The 15,257-nt window shown below is 46.4% G+C and overlaps 1 protein-coding gene across 1 annotated transcript; it reads left to right on the forward strand.

The window, feature by feature from the left end:
• Positions 1-9,089: 9,089 nt before the first annotated feature.
• LOC116954563 (olfactory receptor 2L2-like) lies at positions 9,090-14,372 on the forward strand. Its single transcript, XM_032975171.2, has one exon. The coding sequence runs from the start codon at positions 10,033-10,035 to the stop codon at positions 11,095-11,097; it is 1,065 nt and encodes a 354-aa protein (XP_032831062.1). The 5' UTR covers positions 9,090-10,032; the 3' UTR covers positions 11,098-14,372.
• The last annotated feature ends 885 nt before the right edge of the window (positions 14,373-15,257 follow it).

Consider the following 15,257-nt stretch of genomic DNA (forward strand, 5'->3'; position numbering starts at 1 on the left):
ACACACACATACACTCACATAGGGCCTCGTGGGGGGGGTCACTTGCCCCTGAGTTTTTACCCGAGAGCTCCCCTCGTGGGGAGTGCTCGACGGTTTCTCAGGGCCAGGGAATTGGCAGACTCCCCCCCCAGGCCGAATGACACTGCGGTGTCATGGATTAACTTAAAATTGTATGGCCACGGCGAACTTACTGAGAACCGGAATGAGGAAACACCCAAGTCACACGCGGATCGGCAGGCATGTGGGGAGTGGGGCAGAGTAGCGAGCGACAGGAAGGCAACGTGTGTTGGGGCGGTAGTTGAGGAGGAGGACCTCAATGCCATGCACTTGGTTAAACAATAGGGGGCGGGCATCGGAGAGGGGAAGGATCTGATTGGCAGAGAGCGAGAAATCCGTGGCTCCTGATTGGATGAGAGACCAGCGGATCGGCGGTGCGTGGGCTTTGAAGTAGGGGAATATAAAGGGACGTAAATGAGAAGCTCTCTTTGTGTTCGGGGTCTTCTGGAGTGAGGGACCACGGAGTCATCGTCCCCTGCTACTCAAACGTCTGTGAGATGGGTCGCAGAGCAGCCAGGTCCAGTTCCCAGCCAAAGCCACTTGCAGCCTCGCCTTTCTGCGACTACCTACACCTCGGATCATAAGTACGGAGGGGAGAGGTAAGGCCGAGGGGGGAATATCCGTTAAGGAGAGTGAGTACGGAGAGACCAGGCAAATTGGGTCCTAGACCAACGGGAGATAGGTTAGACCTGCCCTGCTGACCCACACTGACACGGGTAGATTAAACTTCATTAAACGGAGAATAAATCGCCAGTAGACATTAAACCTTGTCGTGTTGTTTCTGCGAGTACGGTGAGGGGTGCACGGTGTTGTGAGCCTGCTCGCTGTGGTTTCTTGCGTTTTCGCACGAGCGTATATTTTGCCCGCGCGTGCGCGCTCGCCGTGCACGTTAACCTGTGAGCCTGCGCGTTGTGGTGTCCTGTGTATTTTGCCCGCGTGGGTACTCTCGCCACTGTGCAGCTCGTAGTTGGCGTGTACGAGAAGGGCACAGCGGTATATTTGCAAGGTAGTTAGTACAGCTATTTAAATCATGCCATGAGGGGCAGCCGCGAGGGGGGGGAGAGTCAGAGAACGGTGGGTCACAGAAGAACGGGGAGACAGGGGGCAGTCTCCCCAACACCCTCCTTCATCCACAGCTATCTCCCCCCTCACTCCTGCCGACGTACACTCTAATCCCCACGGCCCCATCTCCCATTCCCTCTTCCTCCCCCCTAGTGGGGGGCTAGTAGAATGGGTGCAGGGATTGTCACGCCACCATGTAAAGGGGGGGGGGGGTCGCGGAATGCCAAATGTTCATAAAGTGAAATGGCACAGTAGTCCCTCAGTTAAAAGTGACCATCGGTTAACGTTTTTTGCGGTTAACGTTCGGCCTCCCACAGGACCCCCAAGGTGTCTACTAACGTTGACATTGTGATGTAACGGTATGTGTTTACGTTATATGCACGCAGTGGCACCAATTTAGGCCAATCCGAGCGCTCGTAAGTGGGGTGAGCGCATGCTGCCTCAGCCAATAAGCGACGCCCATTTTTGAGTGTTTAGACGTCGACTTGGCTTTGTTTTTTATTTGAAGCTTTCATGACTGCAGGAATCCATACTCTTTGGTTATTTCGGTAAAGTCATATAGGCAAAAAAATAATAGATCACGACCTTTCGATCGCAACACAATCATCATCAGGTGGGGCAATCGCACCAAGAAAAAAACTGCTGAAGTAGGCAAGAAATCTGCCGTGGCACGAGGTTATATAGGCCTCGGCAGTAGAGGGGGAGATAGAAGGGGGGGAGGAGGCAGGGCAGAAAGTGGACCCCGCAGTAGCCCCGGGTCACTGGAGTAAAGTGGACTACCGCGCCAGCACTGAGGAGATCGGCTGCAGGGGGGGAGAGAGAAGGGGGGGAAGAGGCAGGGCAGAAAGTGTACCCCGCAGTAGCACCCGGGCCACTGGAGTAGAGATCGGAGAGAGATGCACAGAGAGAGAGAAAGACACAGAGAGTCGGAAATAACAGCTGACATAGGCAGGTAAGACGGAAACATCACAGTCAGTTAAGAAATAAAATCAAACAAATCACGACATTTCGATCGCAACACAAGCGAACTTCATCAGGTCGGACAACAAGAAAATGCTGAAGTCAGCGGGAGAGCTGCCGAGGCAAGAGGTTATATAGGTAAGAGAGAGGGGAGGAGGCAAGGGGAGAGAGAAAGGGGGGGGGGGGGGTGTGGAGTAGGGGGAAGGCTGCGTAAGCGCTAGGGGAAGGGGACGTGAGGTTGGGGGGGAAGGTGGGTGAGGCTAGAAGTGGGAAGGTGGTTGAAGAAGAGAAAGAAGACTTAACTTCTTCTTTGGTTCTTTCGGTAAAGTCACATAGAATGAGAATAAAATAATAAATTGATAAAATAAAATAACACAATAATATTCTTACGACGTTTCGGCCACAACACAAGCGGCCTTCATCAGGTGAAGGGACGAGACTGTCCGGAGGACAGCGCTGGAGTGGAGTGTCCTCCAGACAGTCTCGTCCCTTCACCTGATGAAGGCCGCTTGTGTTGTGGCCGAAACGTTGTGAGAATATTATTGTGTTATTTTATTTTATCAATTTATTATTTTATTCTCATTCTACGTGACTTTACCGAAAGAACCAAAGAAGATGAATCCTTGTAGTCACGAAAGATTTAAATCGAAATTTAAGACTTAACTGGTTGTTTCCACCGTACCTGCCGGTTTACTGCTAGCCCCGCCCACGCCCCCGCCCCCCCCCCCAGCCTCACGTCCTCTTTCTCTTCTTCCACCGCCTTCCCACTTCTAACCCTGCCCACACATCCCAGCTGACGGGGTTAAGGTCTGAAATTCGCACCATCCTTAAAAATGCTAAGAAACTCATTAGTAATATCAGCAAAGACGAGCGCTCTGAACTCGCCTAATTGAAAACGAGAGAGGGCATAGTCATCCTCTCAGCCGACAAGGGCAATGCTACTGTCATCATGGATAAAACCACATATAACAACAAAATCCAGGAATTCTTAATTATGGCAGTTACGCCAAAATTAACAAGGATCCTACCAACCGCCTGGCTACAAAAACCAACAATTTCATCAACAATTTGACTTCTCTAAGCGAACCATTCAAGCGGCTCTCCCTAAAACCCTCTGCTGCTCGACCACCCAGATTCTATGGTCTTCGACAAATCCATAAAGAAGGTACTCCACTATGGCCCATCATTTCCACTATCAACTCACCTACTTACAAACTGGCCTGATTTATGTCTGAGACCTTGCTTCCATTCACGGGCAAGATTATGTCAGCAGTACATAACTCAGCTGACTTGGTCTCTCGAATCAAGGGCATCTCACTGTCTCCAGGTTATTTGCTTGTCAGTTTTTATGTCGTCTCTCTGTTTACCAAGGTTGCTGTACCTGACACCTTAGCAATAATTGAAGAGTTGGTCCAACATGGACTGAATCCTGATGTACCAACTTTGGTTAGGCACTGCTTTACCAACACTTAATTCACCTGGAATGGTACTTTCTACAAACAAAATGAAGGTACCCCCATGGGTTCCACCTTATCACCAGTGATAGCGAATATTTTAATGGAGAAATTTGAAACAGATGCCATCCAGACATCCACCCTACGTCCTTCCTTGTGGAAGAGATATGTAGATGACACTTTTTCGGCGCTCGGCCACATGGCCTGCAAGCAGTGAACCAATTTCTCAACCAGATCAATTCCATACACCCATCCATCAAATTCACCATGGAAGTGGAGAAGGATGGTAAACTACCATTCCTGTATGTTCTGTTTGAGAAGAGGCCTGACGGCTGGTTGGGACACTCTATCCACAGGAATGCCACCCACACAGATTACTATCTAAAACCTGATTCCCACCACCATCTGGCACAGAAGAATTCCCTCATCAAAACACTACACCATAGGGCCCACTGCATCTCCGACCAACACCACCTAACCTATGAACTGGAACACGTACACCAAGCCCTCAAGATGAATGGGTACTCGGACCGCATTATTCGCAAATTTGTTTCTCCAACCATGGAGAAACAATCTCCTGAGAATCCAATCAAAACCATCACTTTACCATACATAGCAGGTGTTACCAAAAGGATTTTCAAAATCTTAAACAAACACAAGATCCAGGTCCGATTCAATACAGTACACAAAATCCGTGATCTAATCTCATCTGTGAAGGATGTCATTCCTGACATGCAATACCCTGGAGTCTATAAACTGAGTTGTACCTGCGGTAGCAGTTCCATTGGGGAAACGAAACGACATTTCTCGGACAATGTTCGCGAACACAAGGCATATCTGAAACATGGCAGAACCAATACCTCTGCTGTAGCTGACCATTGTTATAACGCTGTGGGCTGGCATGATATTGTTTTTTTTTTAGACCAAGGTACTCTGCAAACCTTTGGGCTACTATCAAAGGTTTGTTCATTAAGCCATCCAGATATATAAACATAGACAAAACTTCAACCGAGAAGATGGATGCAAATTTAACAATAATTGGAAGGATGTTATCAACCAGGTAATGCCTTAACTTGTTGTTGCCATCGTACCTGCCAGTTTAATGCTAGCTCCGCCCACGCCCCCCCCCCCCCAGCCTCACATCCCCTTCCCCTAACACTCACGCGGCCCCCCCCCTTTCCCCCTACTCCACAACCCCCTCCCTTTCTATCTCTCTCCCCTTGCCTCCTCCCCCCTCTCTTACCTATATAACCTCTTGCCACGGCAGCTCTCCCGACGACTTCAGCATTTTATTCCTGTGGTTGTCCCACCTGATGAAGTTCGCTTGTGTTGCGATCGAAATGTCATGAGTTGTTTGGTTAATAACGTCCTTCCAATTATTGCTTAGTTTGTACCCATCTTCTCGGTTGAAGTTGTGTCTGTGTTTATATATCTGGATGGCTTCGTGAACAAATCTCTGATAATAGCCGGTGGGTTTGCAGTGTACCTTCGTCTTGAAAAAGTCAATTTCGTGTGAGCCCACTGCTTCCCCCCCCCCCCCCCTTCGTTCTCCCCCCATGCAGCCGACCTCTCCAGTGCTGCTGCGGTGGTGCACTTTACTCCAGTGACCCGGGTGCTGCTGCGGGGTCCACTTTCTGCCTCGTCTGCTCCCCCCCCTCCCCCCCCCCTATTGCCGAGGCCTACTATATAACCTCGTGCCATGGCAGATCTCTCGCCTACTTCAGCAGTTTTTTCTTGCTGTGGTTGTCCCACCTGATGACGATTGCTTGTGTTGCGATTGAAACGTCGCGATCTACTATTTTTCTACCTACGTGACTTTTTCCGAAAGAACGAAAGAGTTTGGCTTTTTTTTACGTTTTCTGGTTTGGCAGAAATGTAATTCCTATGTTCCATTAACAGTTATTTTGGTTAACAGTAGTTTTCGTGGAATGGATTAAAAAAGTGAATCGAGGAACAACTGTATTTGTTATACTTAAAGCAAGGTTGATTGATTGTTGACTTATTGGCGAATTATAATTTCATATACAATAAAATTTTAAACTAAAGTAGTTATTAAACACATATATTCGTTGAAAATACGTACATTGAACTTACTTTGCGCACCATACATAGCCGATCGTGCTATTCGGAGGTGCGTTGTGGCTATTTTGGCATGGGTTTCAGGGAATACAACAATTGTGCCCTCGATTCCATCTGCAGAGAGATTGAGCACTATGGTGTTCTGTGGTGTGTGGTGGGTTGATATGGTCGTGTCTATTCATTATCGAAGTTATTTCAAGCTTTGTGTAATTGACCGTTTTGCGATGCTTTAGGTAAAAAAAACTAAGTTGGGGACCTCATGGACACATTTATTGAATTTAATTTGTGAGTGTTAATCACCTTGTCGTTTTGGAAAACTGGATGTAAATCAATAAATTGAAAATGGAAGGTGTTTAAAACTTTTATAAGGTAAAAAGAAGCCATATTTAGATTCGTTGGTTCAATTTAATGTTTTTTTAATTCGTCAGTGCTATTAAATTATAGTGCACAACTTTGCCACCCTGCAGCCTCTGATTTAGCTTTGAGCTCGATGTGTTTCGTGTGAGCAGAGATTTCCAAGTGTTTGGTGTGAGCATGGTGGCGATTATGCGATGCTATTGCTGATTGTTTGTTCTGCAGTGGAAAAAAATATACGTAAATACATAAATAAATACGTACGTGGCTTTTGTCCGATGTTTCCATTGTTGTGCCTAAAATGCACCGTTGCCGATATTGGTCGCGAAAACCCTGCAAGTTATAAACTGGCAACATATATCGCTTTGGGTTCGTTACACATAAGCTGTTGGGGTTTTTCGCCCCTTTCCGAAGTCTACTTTGTATTCTGGGTTCTTGAATAATAACAAAACATATATATTTTTTAAGAAATGAATATTCTGTTGCAACAAATTAATATTACGGACCGTTGAATATTACCGAGCATGACACTTTACAAAAGGTTTGTGTCACTATATAACATTTTGACCCTGCTATATATGTACTAAGTCATAATTAACTTGACCGTGAGGCAGTTGCTCACCAAGTTTACAGCCCTGAGCCAGCTGTGGAAATTCCACATGCATATTTCAGGGGGTAGTTTCTCCATAGGACAACCACTGTTGGCTTCCCCACAGAGTGGTGTTTGTTTTGTGGACCCAAGTGCGATATTTAAAATAACTTTTTTACAGGTGAGTGAAAAATGGCTCTTTTATTTCAGCAGGGTTTTGCATTGGAGTGTTTAGACAACAGCAATGACATTGTGTTTTTAGCTGTGGAAATAAACCAGAAAACCTGGAGGAAACCCATGCCAAACGGAGGAAGAATGTACATACTCGACACAGAAAGGCCGCGCTATGTCAGGAACCGAGCTCAGGTTTTTCTTGTTGTGTGGCACAAGTGCAACCACTGGGTCAAGCCATGACCAGGATTCGAACGCGAAAGCTTCCAGCTGCGAGCCAGATACTCTACGGCAGCACCACCACGCCGGATGCAGCATTTGCACAATTTTGAATCGCAATCTTGGAATAGTGTACATCATGCTGAGATCATATACACAGTAGTGTAACATCGCCTTCTCATGTATTGCACACGCATATATTATAATACTGCGTTTAAGAACATAGGCTTGAAACATTAAAACCGGGCGTGTCAGCATACTCAATACATACATAAAGTTTCGTTTTCTGTGAATATTTTTCTATTTTTTTTATTTTTACCAGGTAAGGCGCACCGAGCTATACAGATCTTTTCCAGCGGGGACCTGGCCACAAATTACAGCTCAACGAAGTGGCTTATCACGTGGAAATTTAGTGCAGACATCCTCGAAAGACATGTTTCTAAAATGTGGAGGTGGAAACCGGAGCCTGAGAAAAATCCCCACGACCATGGGGAGAGAGACACGCAAACTGCAAATATACAGCAAGCGTCAGGGTCGCGATCGAACCCACGTCCTGCTGTGTACCAGGCGAGGTACTTAACATCTCGCCACCGTGGTGCACCTGAATACAAAAAAGTGCTTGGTTTAAATGTGCAACGAGCGTTTTGTAAAAATGACACCGTAGAGTTATTTTGCCTTCATCCCCCCATCCTTTGACCAGCCCAATCCCTTCTGTCCCTGTCCTCCCCTGGGCTGTAATTAGAGATCCTAGCACTAAGGAAACCTGTACGAGACGATGCCAATTACCACTAATTTGTTGAAAAATTTAAAACCAGAGCGTGTGAACAAATGTAATAATCGGCATCGAGTTATAATCTAAAAAAAAAATTCAATCCTGCAGCAGCAGTCGCCCGTGCCGATGTTCTTCTGAGCCACGGGCCACACTTTTGCTACCTGGGGGAGGCTGCATTTGTTTATTTTTTTTCCCCAGTCACACGTCCGCTGTCCTTTTCTTTTTAAATACAATAAAAACTCCCTTTTAATCGACGAGAACACTGTGGCCTCACACGACATATACAGATGACATACATTACTTGGCTACGTACGGTATGAAAGAAGTTCAACATGCATACTATAATGGGCTGAGTAGAACGCCTGTAACTCCTAAAATGTTAATACATTTGACTTAATGGGAAAACAAATATAAGAGGTGATGTTTTTGGGGTACGATGCGTTTAACGTGCTATTATGATTTGACAAACGTCTTTGAGTTACTGTGCTTTGTGCACCACTGCCAGCGTAACATCACCAGCAGCAGCATCATCGCCAAATCGTTTTGCCCTCTGTTCATCCTCGCGTCTCCCGCTCGGTCTCTCTGCGCTCCTTCTGTCCTGCGCCACAGTCCTTTCGAATCGCATCTAAACATTATACTGTAGTTGTACTAACATTGAACAAAGTTTGAGATCTGCAACGACAACACGAATGAAATAAAGTTTACTCTTTCAAAAAACACAAAGACAAATATCCCCCTATAGGCTGTAACAGACTGTTGGGGCAAGTGCTGTTAGCGAACACCTATGAAGGCCAGAACGGCACACGAGCGGGATGGGTGGCCAGCACCACGTACGGCCGCCTTTGTCTCCCCAGTGGCGATGTTTACACATCGCACCAGGTACACATTTGAGGCTGAGTCGACCTAGGGGAGGCTCAGGCCCGGTTCAGACAATCGTCACCGGTGTTGGCCGTGAGCAGGGAATCGAACATCGAGTCGCCAGGTTCGTAAGCGAAGCGCGCTAACCGCTACGCCACCGCTCCCCACCCAAAAAAAACCCAGCACACACACAACACGACAAGGGCTCCGATGGGCTGGTGCGTTACCACACCCGCCGAACGAGCAAAGCGTCCGTCGACACGGGTCGATGCCGCGGGACAGGGGCGGGGAAGTCTGCCGCGTGCTCCCTCGCTGACCGCCCGACGCTAATGACGTCCTAAGATGACAGCCCCGAGCGCCGAGTCTCGCGCGAGTTGCCTTTGTCATGAGCGGCCGCGTCGCGCACGCACGCGCCGAACCCACGGGCACGCGCGCGAACGCGCCCGCCCACCCACGGGGGCGCGCGCGCGTGCATATAAAGAGACTCGTCCACGCTACCGCGGGGGCACTCCGCTGGATGGGACTGAGAGCGAGGTACGTGACGCTAGATCTTTTTAGGTTTAACAAACATTACATTTTCGTCCAAACCCAAGTCCAGCATTTATTTTGCATTAGACCGGTTGATAAGCCACTTCGTTGAGCTGTCATTTGTGGCCAGGTGGCTTCTAAATAAATAAGCTAATAGCTCAGTGGGCTGTACCTGTTAAGATATTTTTTGTAATATTTTTTGTCGGTGATTTGTTTACCATTCCTATACATTGCACTCCTATCGTGTTTTTTTCTATAATTTGTTGTAACGTTCTGACCCGCCCCGACTGGATATCTGTGAAAAACAGCTAATTAGAAGTATAAGAATAGGTTTTACCCTTTCTGGCAATAAAATAGGTGTTAAGATTCTAGATTTGAAGCTTTCGTGGCTGCAAGGATCTATACTCTTTGGTTCTATTCGGTAAAGTCACGTAGGTAAAAAATAAAATAACAAAAATCACGACGTTTCGGCCACAACACAAGTGGCCTTCATGGCAGCACGGTCCCTTCACCTGATGAAGGCCACTTGTGTTGTGGCCGAAACGTCGTGATTTTTGTTATTTTATTTTTTACCTACGTGACTTTACCAAATAGAACCAAAGAGTATAGTTGTTAAGATGTTCAGCCACAAATTATCAACCTTTTGCAAGGAAACAGGTCTGCATTAACCACACGTACTTGTGGTGAACATGCAAACAAAAACATTCTCCGGTAATATATATGTGCATTGTCTTTGAAACCTATAATTTGATGCCGCCAAGAAAGGTCCCAAAGATTCTGATGTGAGTAAACGCCTGGCAATAAATGAAAGCAACCGATAATATGCAGCATTTATATTAAGAGTCCGTATATAGCACTTTATTTAACGTGTGAACTTTATCGTGTGCAATGCAGGGTACACTAACGCCGACTAACATTGAACAGCCGCAATGTCGACGGTGTTGCTAGATTTAGTATCGAACGCAGCCGACAAACAGCTCCGAGTGATGGATAACGGAAGCTCTTCGTCGTCTTCGTCGATTGCGCTCAACATTTTAGACATCTCTCGCGAGGCAAGCTGGCTCATATTTAGCGCGCTGCATTTGTGCTTCCTCTTCATCCTCGTGTCGAACATCGTCATTCTCATCGCGGTGGTGCTCAGCCCAGAGCTGCACAAGCCGATGCACATGTTCCTGTGCTACCTGGCAGTGGCGGACATCGTAGGCAGCGCGACCATCATCCCCAAACAGCTGCAAATCCTGGCGAGCGGCTGCAGCGATATTTCGTACGTGGGCTGCATGGGTCAGGCCTTCTGCATCAACATGTTTGTCATCGCCGAATCGCTCTCCCTGTCGTTCATCTCAACCGACCGATACCTGGCCATCTGTAAGCCTCTGCACTACCACGCGATCCTCCCGCTGAAGCGCTCCGTGTACATCATAATCCTGGCCTGGCTTTCCACGGTCGCCGCCTGCGTGGCCATACTTGTGTACACGCTGAGCTTGCAGATGAAGGACGGCAACAGGAGCATCGACGCTGCTTTTTGTTACTCGATATACATCGTCAACTTATCTGTTTCTGATACGACCAGCACCAGGATGCTTTTGTCAGCGTGTATCGTTATGTTTATTGGGCTGCCTCCACTGATTTTGATGTACACTTTCATCAGGGTCTGCCTAGAGTTCACAAAACCAAGCTCGCCCGCGCTAAGTAAGAAAGCCAAGGAGACGCTCGTAACGCAGCTGCTAGTGACCTCGATTTACTTCATTTCTCTGTTAACCATTATCGTTCGAGGGAGGTTAATTCGGTCCAGCGGCGGTGGCACCGAGAATAAGAGCGTGAACTATGTCATCGAGCTCTCAATCCTCGTTCCGATGGCGGTCAATGTCATCATATTTGGACTTCGCATCACCGAGTTGAGAAAAGCCATCGCGAACCTTTTCCAGAGACGTTTCACGATCTTGCCGATTGACGTGAAGTCCAAAAAGATTGGTCTGCAGACTCGACACGGCTAATGAAACGAATGTCTGCTAGAGACCCATCTCCACCAGGGCCCACAGAAGTCAGCTCCTTGGAGGTCCCCCCCCCTCTCTACTACTCTCGCTAAAGTTGAATCCCAAGCACACGTGTAGTCAGTTGCCACCTGTCCAGGTTTGACTCAGACAGTCCGGGAGGAATTGGTATCGGTGTTTGGGTGGCAGACAAACATCGTACCCAGATCTGGTGCATGTATTGTGCTGAACCTTATTACAATGAACTGCACAATTATATTAATAGATCCAGGCTGAGAAATATATCCTGGTTTAGCCTGTTGCCAAGTTAGCTATTATAAACTCACTGCGTCATGCAAGTAAAACTTAATCTAAAATATGAGTGCAGTGTAAAACCAATATTTAAAACCAATACTTTACCACTCCGACCATAATCATTATTAAAATATGCATACATGAACATGTTTATAAACTTAATTTACATTTTCAAATGAGAACTGATAATAAGGGTGTATAAATCCGTTGCAAGTAAAATTAAGTTTTTTTAATTCAATATGGTACAAAACAATTCCCCGTTTTGTAAATTAACATTGGCTGCACTCCCAAGATAGTTTGAAGTTGCTCAGTGACATCTGTGAGTCCGGATTAATTAAATGGGAAGTGTATTCTTCGGGAAACACCGCAGAAAAATAACATAATATAGACATGCCAGCCATACCTCGTAGATAACGCTTCCTCTTATAACGCTGTTTCATAATGACGTTCATTTACAGAAAAAAAAGTGGGCGTGGCGTTGCCTGTAGGGGCGCTTCTCTGCCAATATATGGTCTTGTGCAACCTGAATCAAAGTGTCTATTGTATCGATTATGCTCATAGTCCATCCGACAACCACGTTAGATTATCGATAATACGCATCCAGGCGACGCGTATTGGGAATGCTAATAAGTGCACACGCTGAGCGCAAGGGCTCAGCCATTAAGTAAATGTGACGCGTGTGGTTTATCTGTGGACATTTATAGCAGTCAAATACTCTTAAACGTGTGATGCTGATACTAAATGCGGAGGGGAAAAGCGGAGAACCCAGAGAAAAATCCACGCGACCGCGGGGGAGGAAGAACACACAAACTCCAAATATACAGCAGGCGTCAGGGTCGGGATCGAGAGTATTGATTTATACTGGAGGAATCCGATTAGCTATAATGTTCTTTTCCACAGATGTCCAGTAGTTAACATCTCCCCCCTCCCTATCCCACCCTTCGTGGATGTCTGGCTCAACAGTTTCCCAGTGGTGGCATTATTGCCAGCCGGAGGCTAAAAATATCAACTCCGCAGGCCGGGCTGGCACCGGGAGTGATTGGTCCCAGGGGCTGCTCCCGTGCGGTTGTGGAGGCGCTCTAAAGTGCAAGAAGCCCTGTCCAGGGTGCGCACGCGGTGTCATAGCTCTCCGGTGTCATGTCCGGGTTGTGCCGCCGCGCCTTGTTCGGCGTGACGTCCGACGTTTCGCTCCACGTGCTAGGAGTGAATTGAGTGTCCTGAAGAAGCTCCAACCAGCCCCATGGAGTGAATCTTCTTACCCCTATCCACTCCATCACCCCCGCCACCCCCATAAAAGTGTGAACATATTCTTAATGTCGGCAGGAAAGGTGACCTAATAAACGTGTCATTTTTTAAATAAATATTTTAATTGACTTAACTTTGTTTAAGGATTGCATTTGCAGCTTTGTTTCCTTTCAATATTGAAATCACTGCTTCTTTTTATATAAAGAGAACATGGTTCAAAATTAAAGTTACCTAAATAAATTATCCATAAAATTATTATTGAAATGAGGGGAAATTTAACCACGTGCAGGTCCACACGTGATGGGAGGAGGAATCATCAAGCGATCTTCTCCAGGCTTTAAAAAAAAAACCTTTAGGCAGCCCCCAATCCAAGTGTCTAGGTTGTTTTGTGTAACCCAGGTGATAACTCTTGATAACCAAGATTTAGGAGTCGCATTTATAAGAGTGACCCGGGATACCAAAACGACGAAAGTAAAAAAAAAACGATTTTATTTTCAGCAATGCAAGGCAAGTAATAAATCAGAAGAACAATAACTGTATCACACGATAGATAGAATATATGGCACAAACATGAATCGATGTTCAATAGTTAACATCCGTGCAGCGCAAGTCGGCTCGGGCAGTTTATCCTCGGACTCATCTCGGCACAGTCACAAATTGAATGAGACGAGACATTTACTCAACCTCGGGACAGGTGCGTGAGTGTGTACAAAGCAGGGCAGCCTGCCGTGTCAGTAAGGAAAATCAGCCAGTCACGACCCGGCCCACAGTCCGCTATGGATGCGACAACCGCGGCACACTGTCGTCGCTCCAGGATCGCCTTCTTCGGTCATTGCAGTGAAAAAGTTTAAACTATATTGAAATCGTCTCAAAAAGGGGAACGCTGAAATCCCTTCGTCTCTCTCTCTCTCTCTTGACAGAATTATGCCATTAGGTAACGATGAAACCGACACTGCGCTGGGTACCCAGTGTGATAACGTGCACACAGACACAGATACGGTGCGATGTGAACTCGGATATTTTCATTACCGTACGCCCAACATGACAACCGTTGTGTAACCGCATTAACCCTTTGCTGGCTGGAAAGACACGGCGCTGCAAAAACGACCCTTCCAACAGCCCATCTCACCCATCCCACCCATCGCACCCATCACTAACATCGCACCCATCCGTCCCATCACTCCAATCGCACTCATTCCTCCCATCGCACCCGTCACTCCCATCGCTTTGATCCCTCCCATCGCTCCCATCTAGGGTTTGGTTTTACATGTTGTTTATGTCGTTTATTGTGAAAATTCGGTCACAGTTCCTATGATCACTGTTACATTGCTTTTATGGCTTTATTTTGGTGATGTTGAAAGCGTTTTTTGGTTTGGCCATGTTTTGTTTGTTGTAGTACGGAGTTAGACTGATGACCTTAAATCTAAGTTGTCTTGTGGTTGTTGTTGTTGTTTGACTTGCATCCCACTGGGATTTTTGCACACAGCGTTGGTGTATGGTGCTTTTTCAGAAATATTTTGCTGTTTTTTCCTGGATTTTCTGTTTGCACAGTCACATAGTCACTTTAAGATTTTTTTCGATTTAAAGCTTTCGTGACTGCAATGATTCATCTTCTTTGGTTCTTTCGGTAAAGTCACGTAGAATGAGAATAAAATAATAAATTGATAAAATAAAATAACACAATAATATTCTCACGACGTTTCGGCCACAACACAAGCGGCCTTCATCAGGTGAAGGGACGAGACTGTCTCGTCCCTTCACCTGATGAAGATACTGTCTCGTCCCTTCACCTGATGAAGGCCGCTTGTGTTGTGGCCGAAACGTCGTGAGAATATTATTGTTATTTTATTTTATAAATTTATTATTTTATTCTCATTCTACGTGACTTTACCGAAAGAACCAAAGAAGATCACTTTAAGATGTTTTCTTGTTCATGTTTTTGGTTTTTGTTTGTTGCAGTTGCACCCGATTCAAGAGCCGAATGGCTCATAGGGCTTTACCAAATAAATGAAAACTGAAAAAACTGAAAAAATCCTTCCCATCGCACCCATCCCTCCCATCGCACCCATCACAGCCATCCCACCCATCTCTTTCTCCTGAGTAATTCCTATCAAGGCAGCTGATATGCCACGACGACCCGTCTGCAGCAGCCAGCAATTACAATACACAGAGCTAAGGGGTGGATAGGGGACAACGATAAACTCCTGTAACAGACGTGACAGGCAACCCTACTGCAAATGTACTCATTCCTTTGATCGCAAATCATGTGCGCGAGTCCGTGGAGGTAAATGCAGTGCAACGTCGCATATCCGACTGTTAAGTTATCATCGGCAGTGAGCGCCACTTTAATGGGTCTGCCTCCATTCACATTTGGCGTGCACTTTCCTTATTCCATCTCACGTTCACACGGTCCGAGGGAGAAAGCCACGGAGACGCTTTTAAGTACGATGACACTTTTTTGTTGACCAGATAAGGCCCACTGAGCTATATATCTCTTTATTAGAAGCGGCCTGGCCACAAATGACAGCTCAACTAAGCGGCTTATCATCACGTGGACATTTATAGCAGCCAAAGTGTAGTCTAAACGCACGTTGGTTCTCAACGTGGAAGGAAAAACCGGAGGA

The sequence above is a fragment of the Petromyzon marinus genome, chromosome 55, assembly GCF_048934315.1.
Source record: "Petromyzon marinus isolate PM22_M1 ecotype Great Lakes invasive population chromosome 55, UKy_Petmar_22M1.pri1.0, whole genome shotgun sequence".
NCBI lineage: Eukaryota > Metazoa > Chordata > Hyperoartia > Petromyzontiformes > Petromyzontidae > Petromyzon > Petromyzon marinus.

Coding starts and splice junctions, on each gene's coding strand:
- LOC116954563 (XM_032975171.2), top strand. CDS start 10,033: ATGTCGACGGTGTTGCTAGATTTAGTATCGAACGCAGCCGACAAACAG.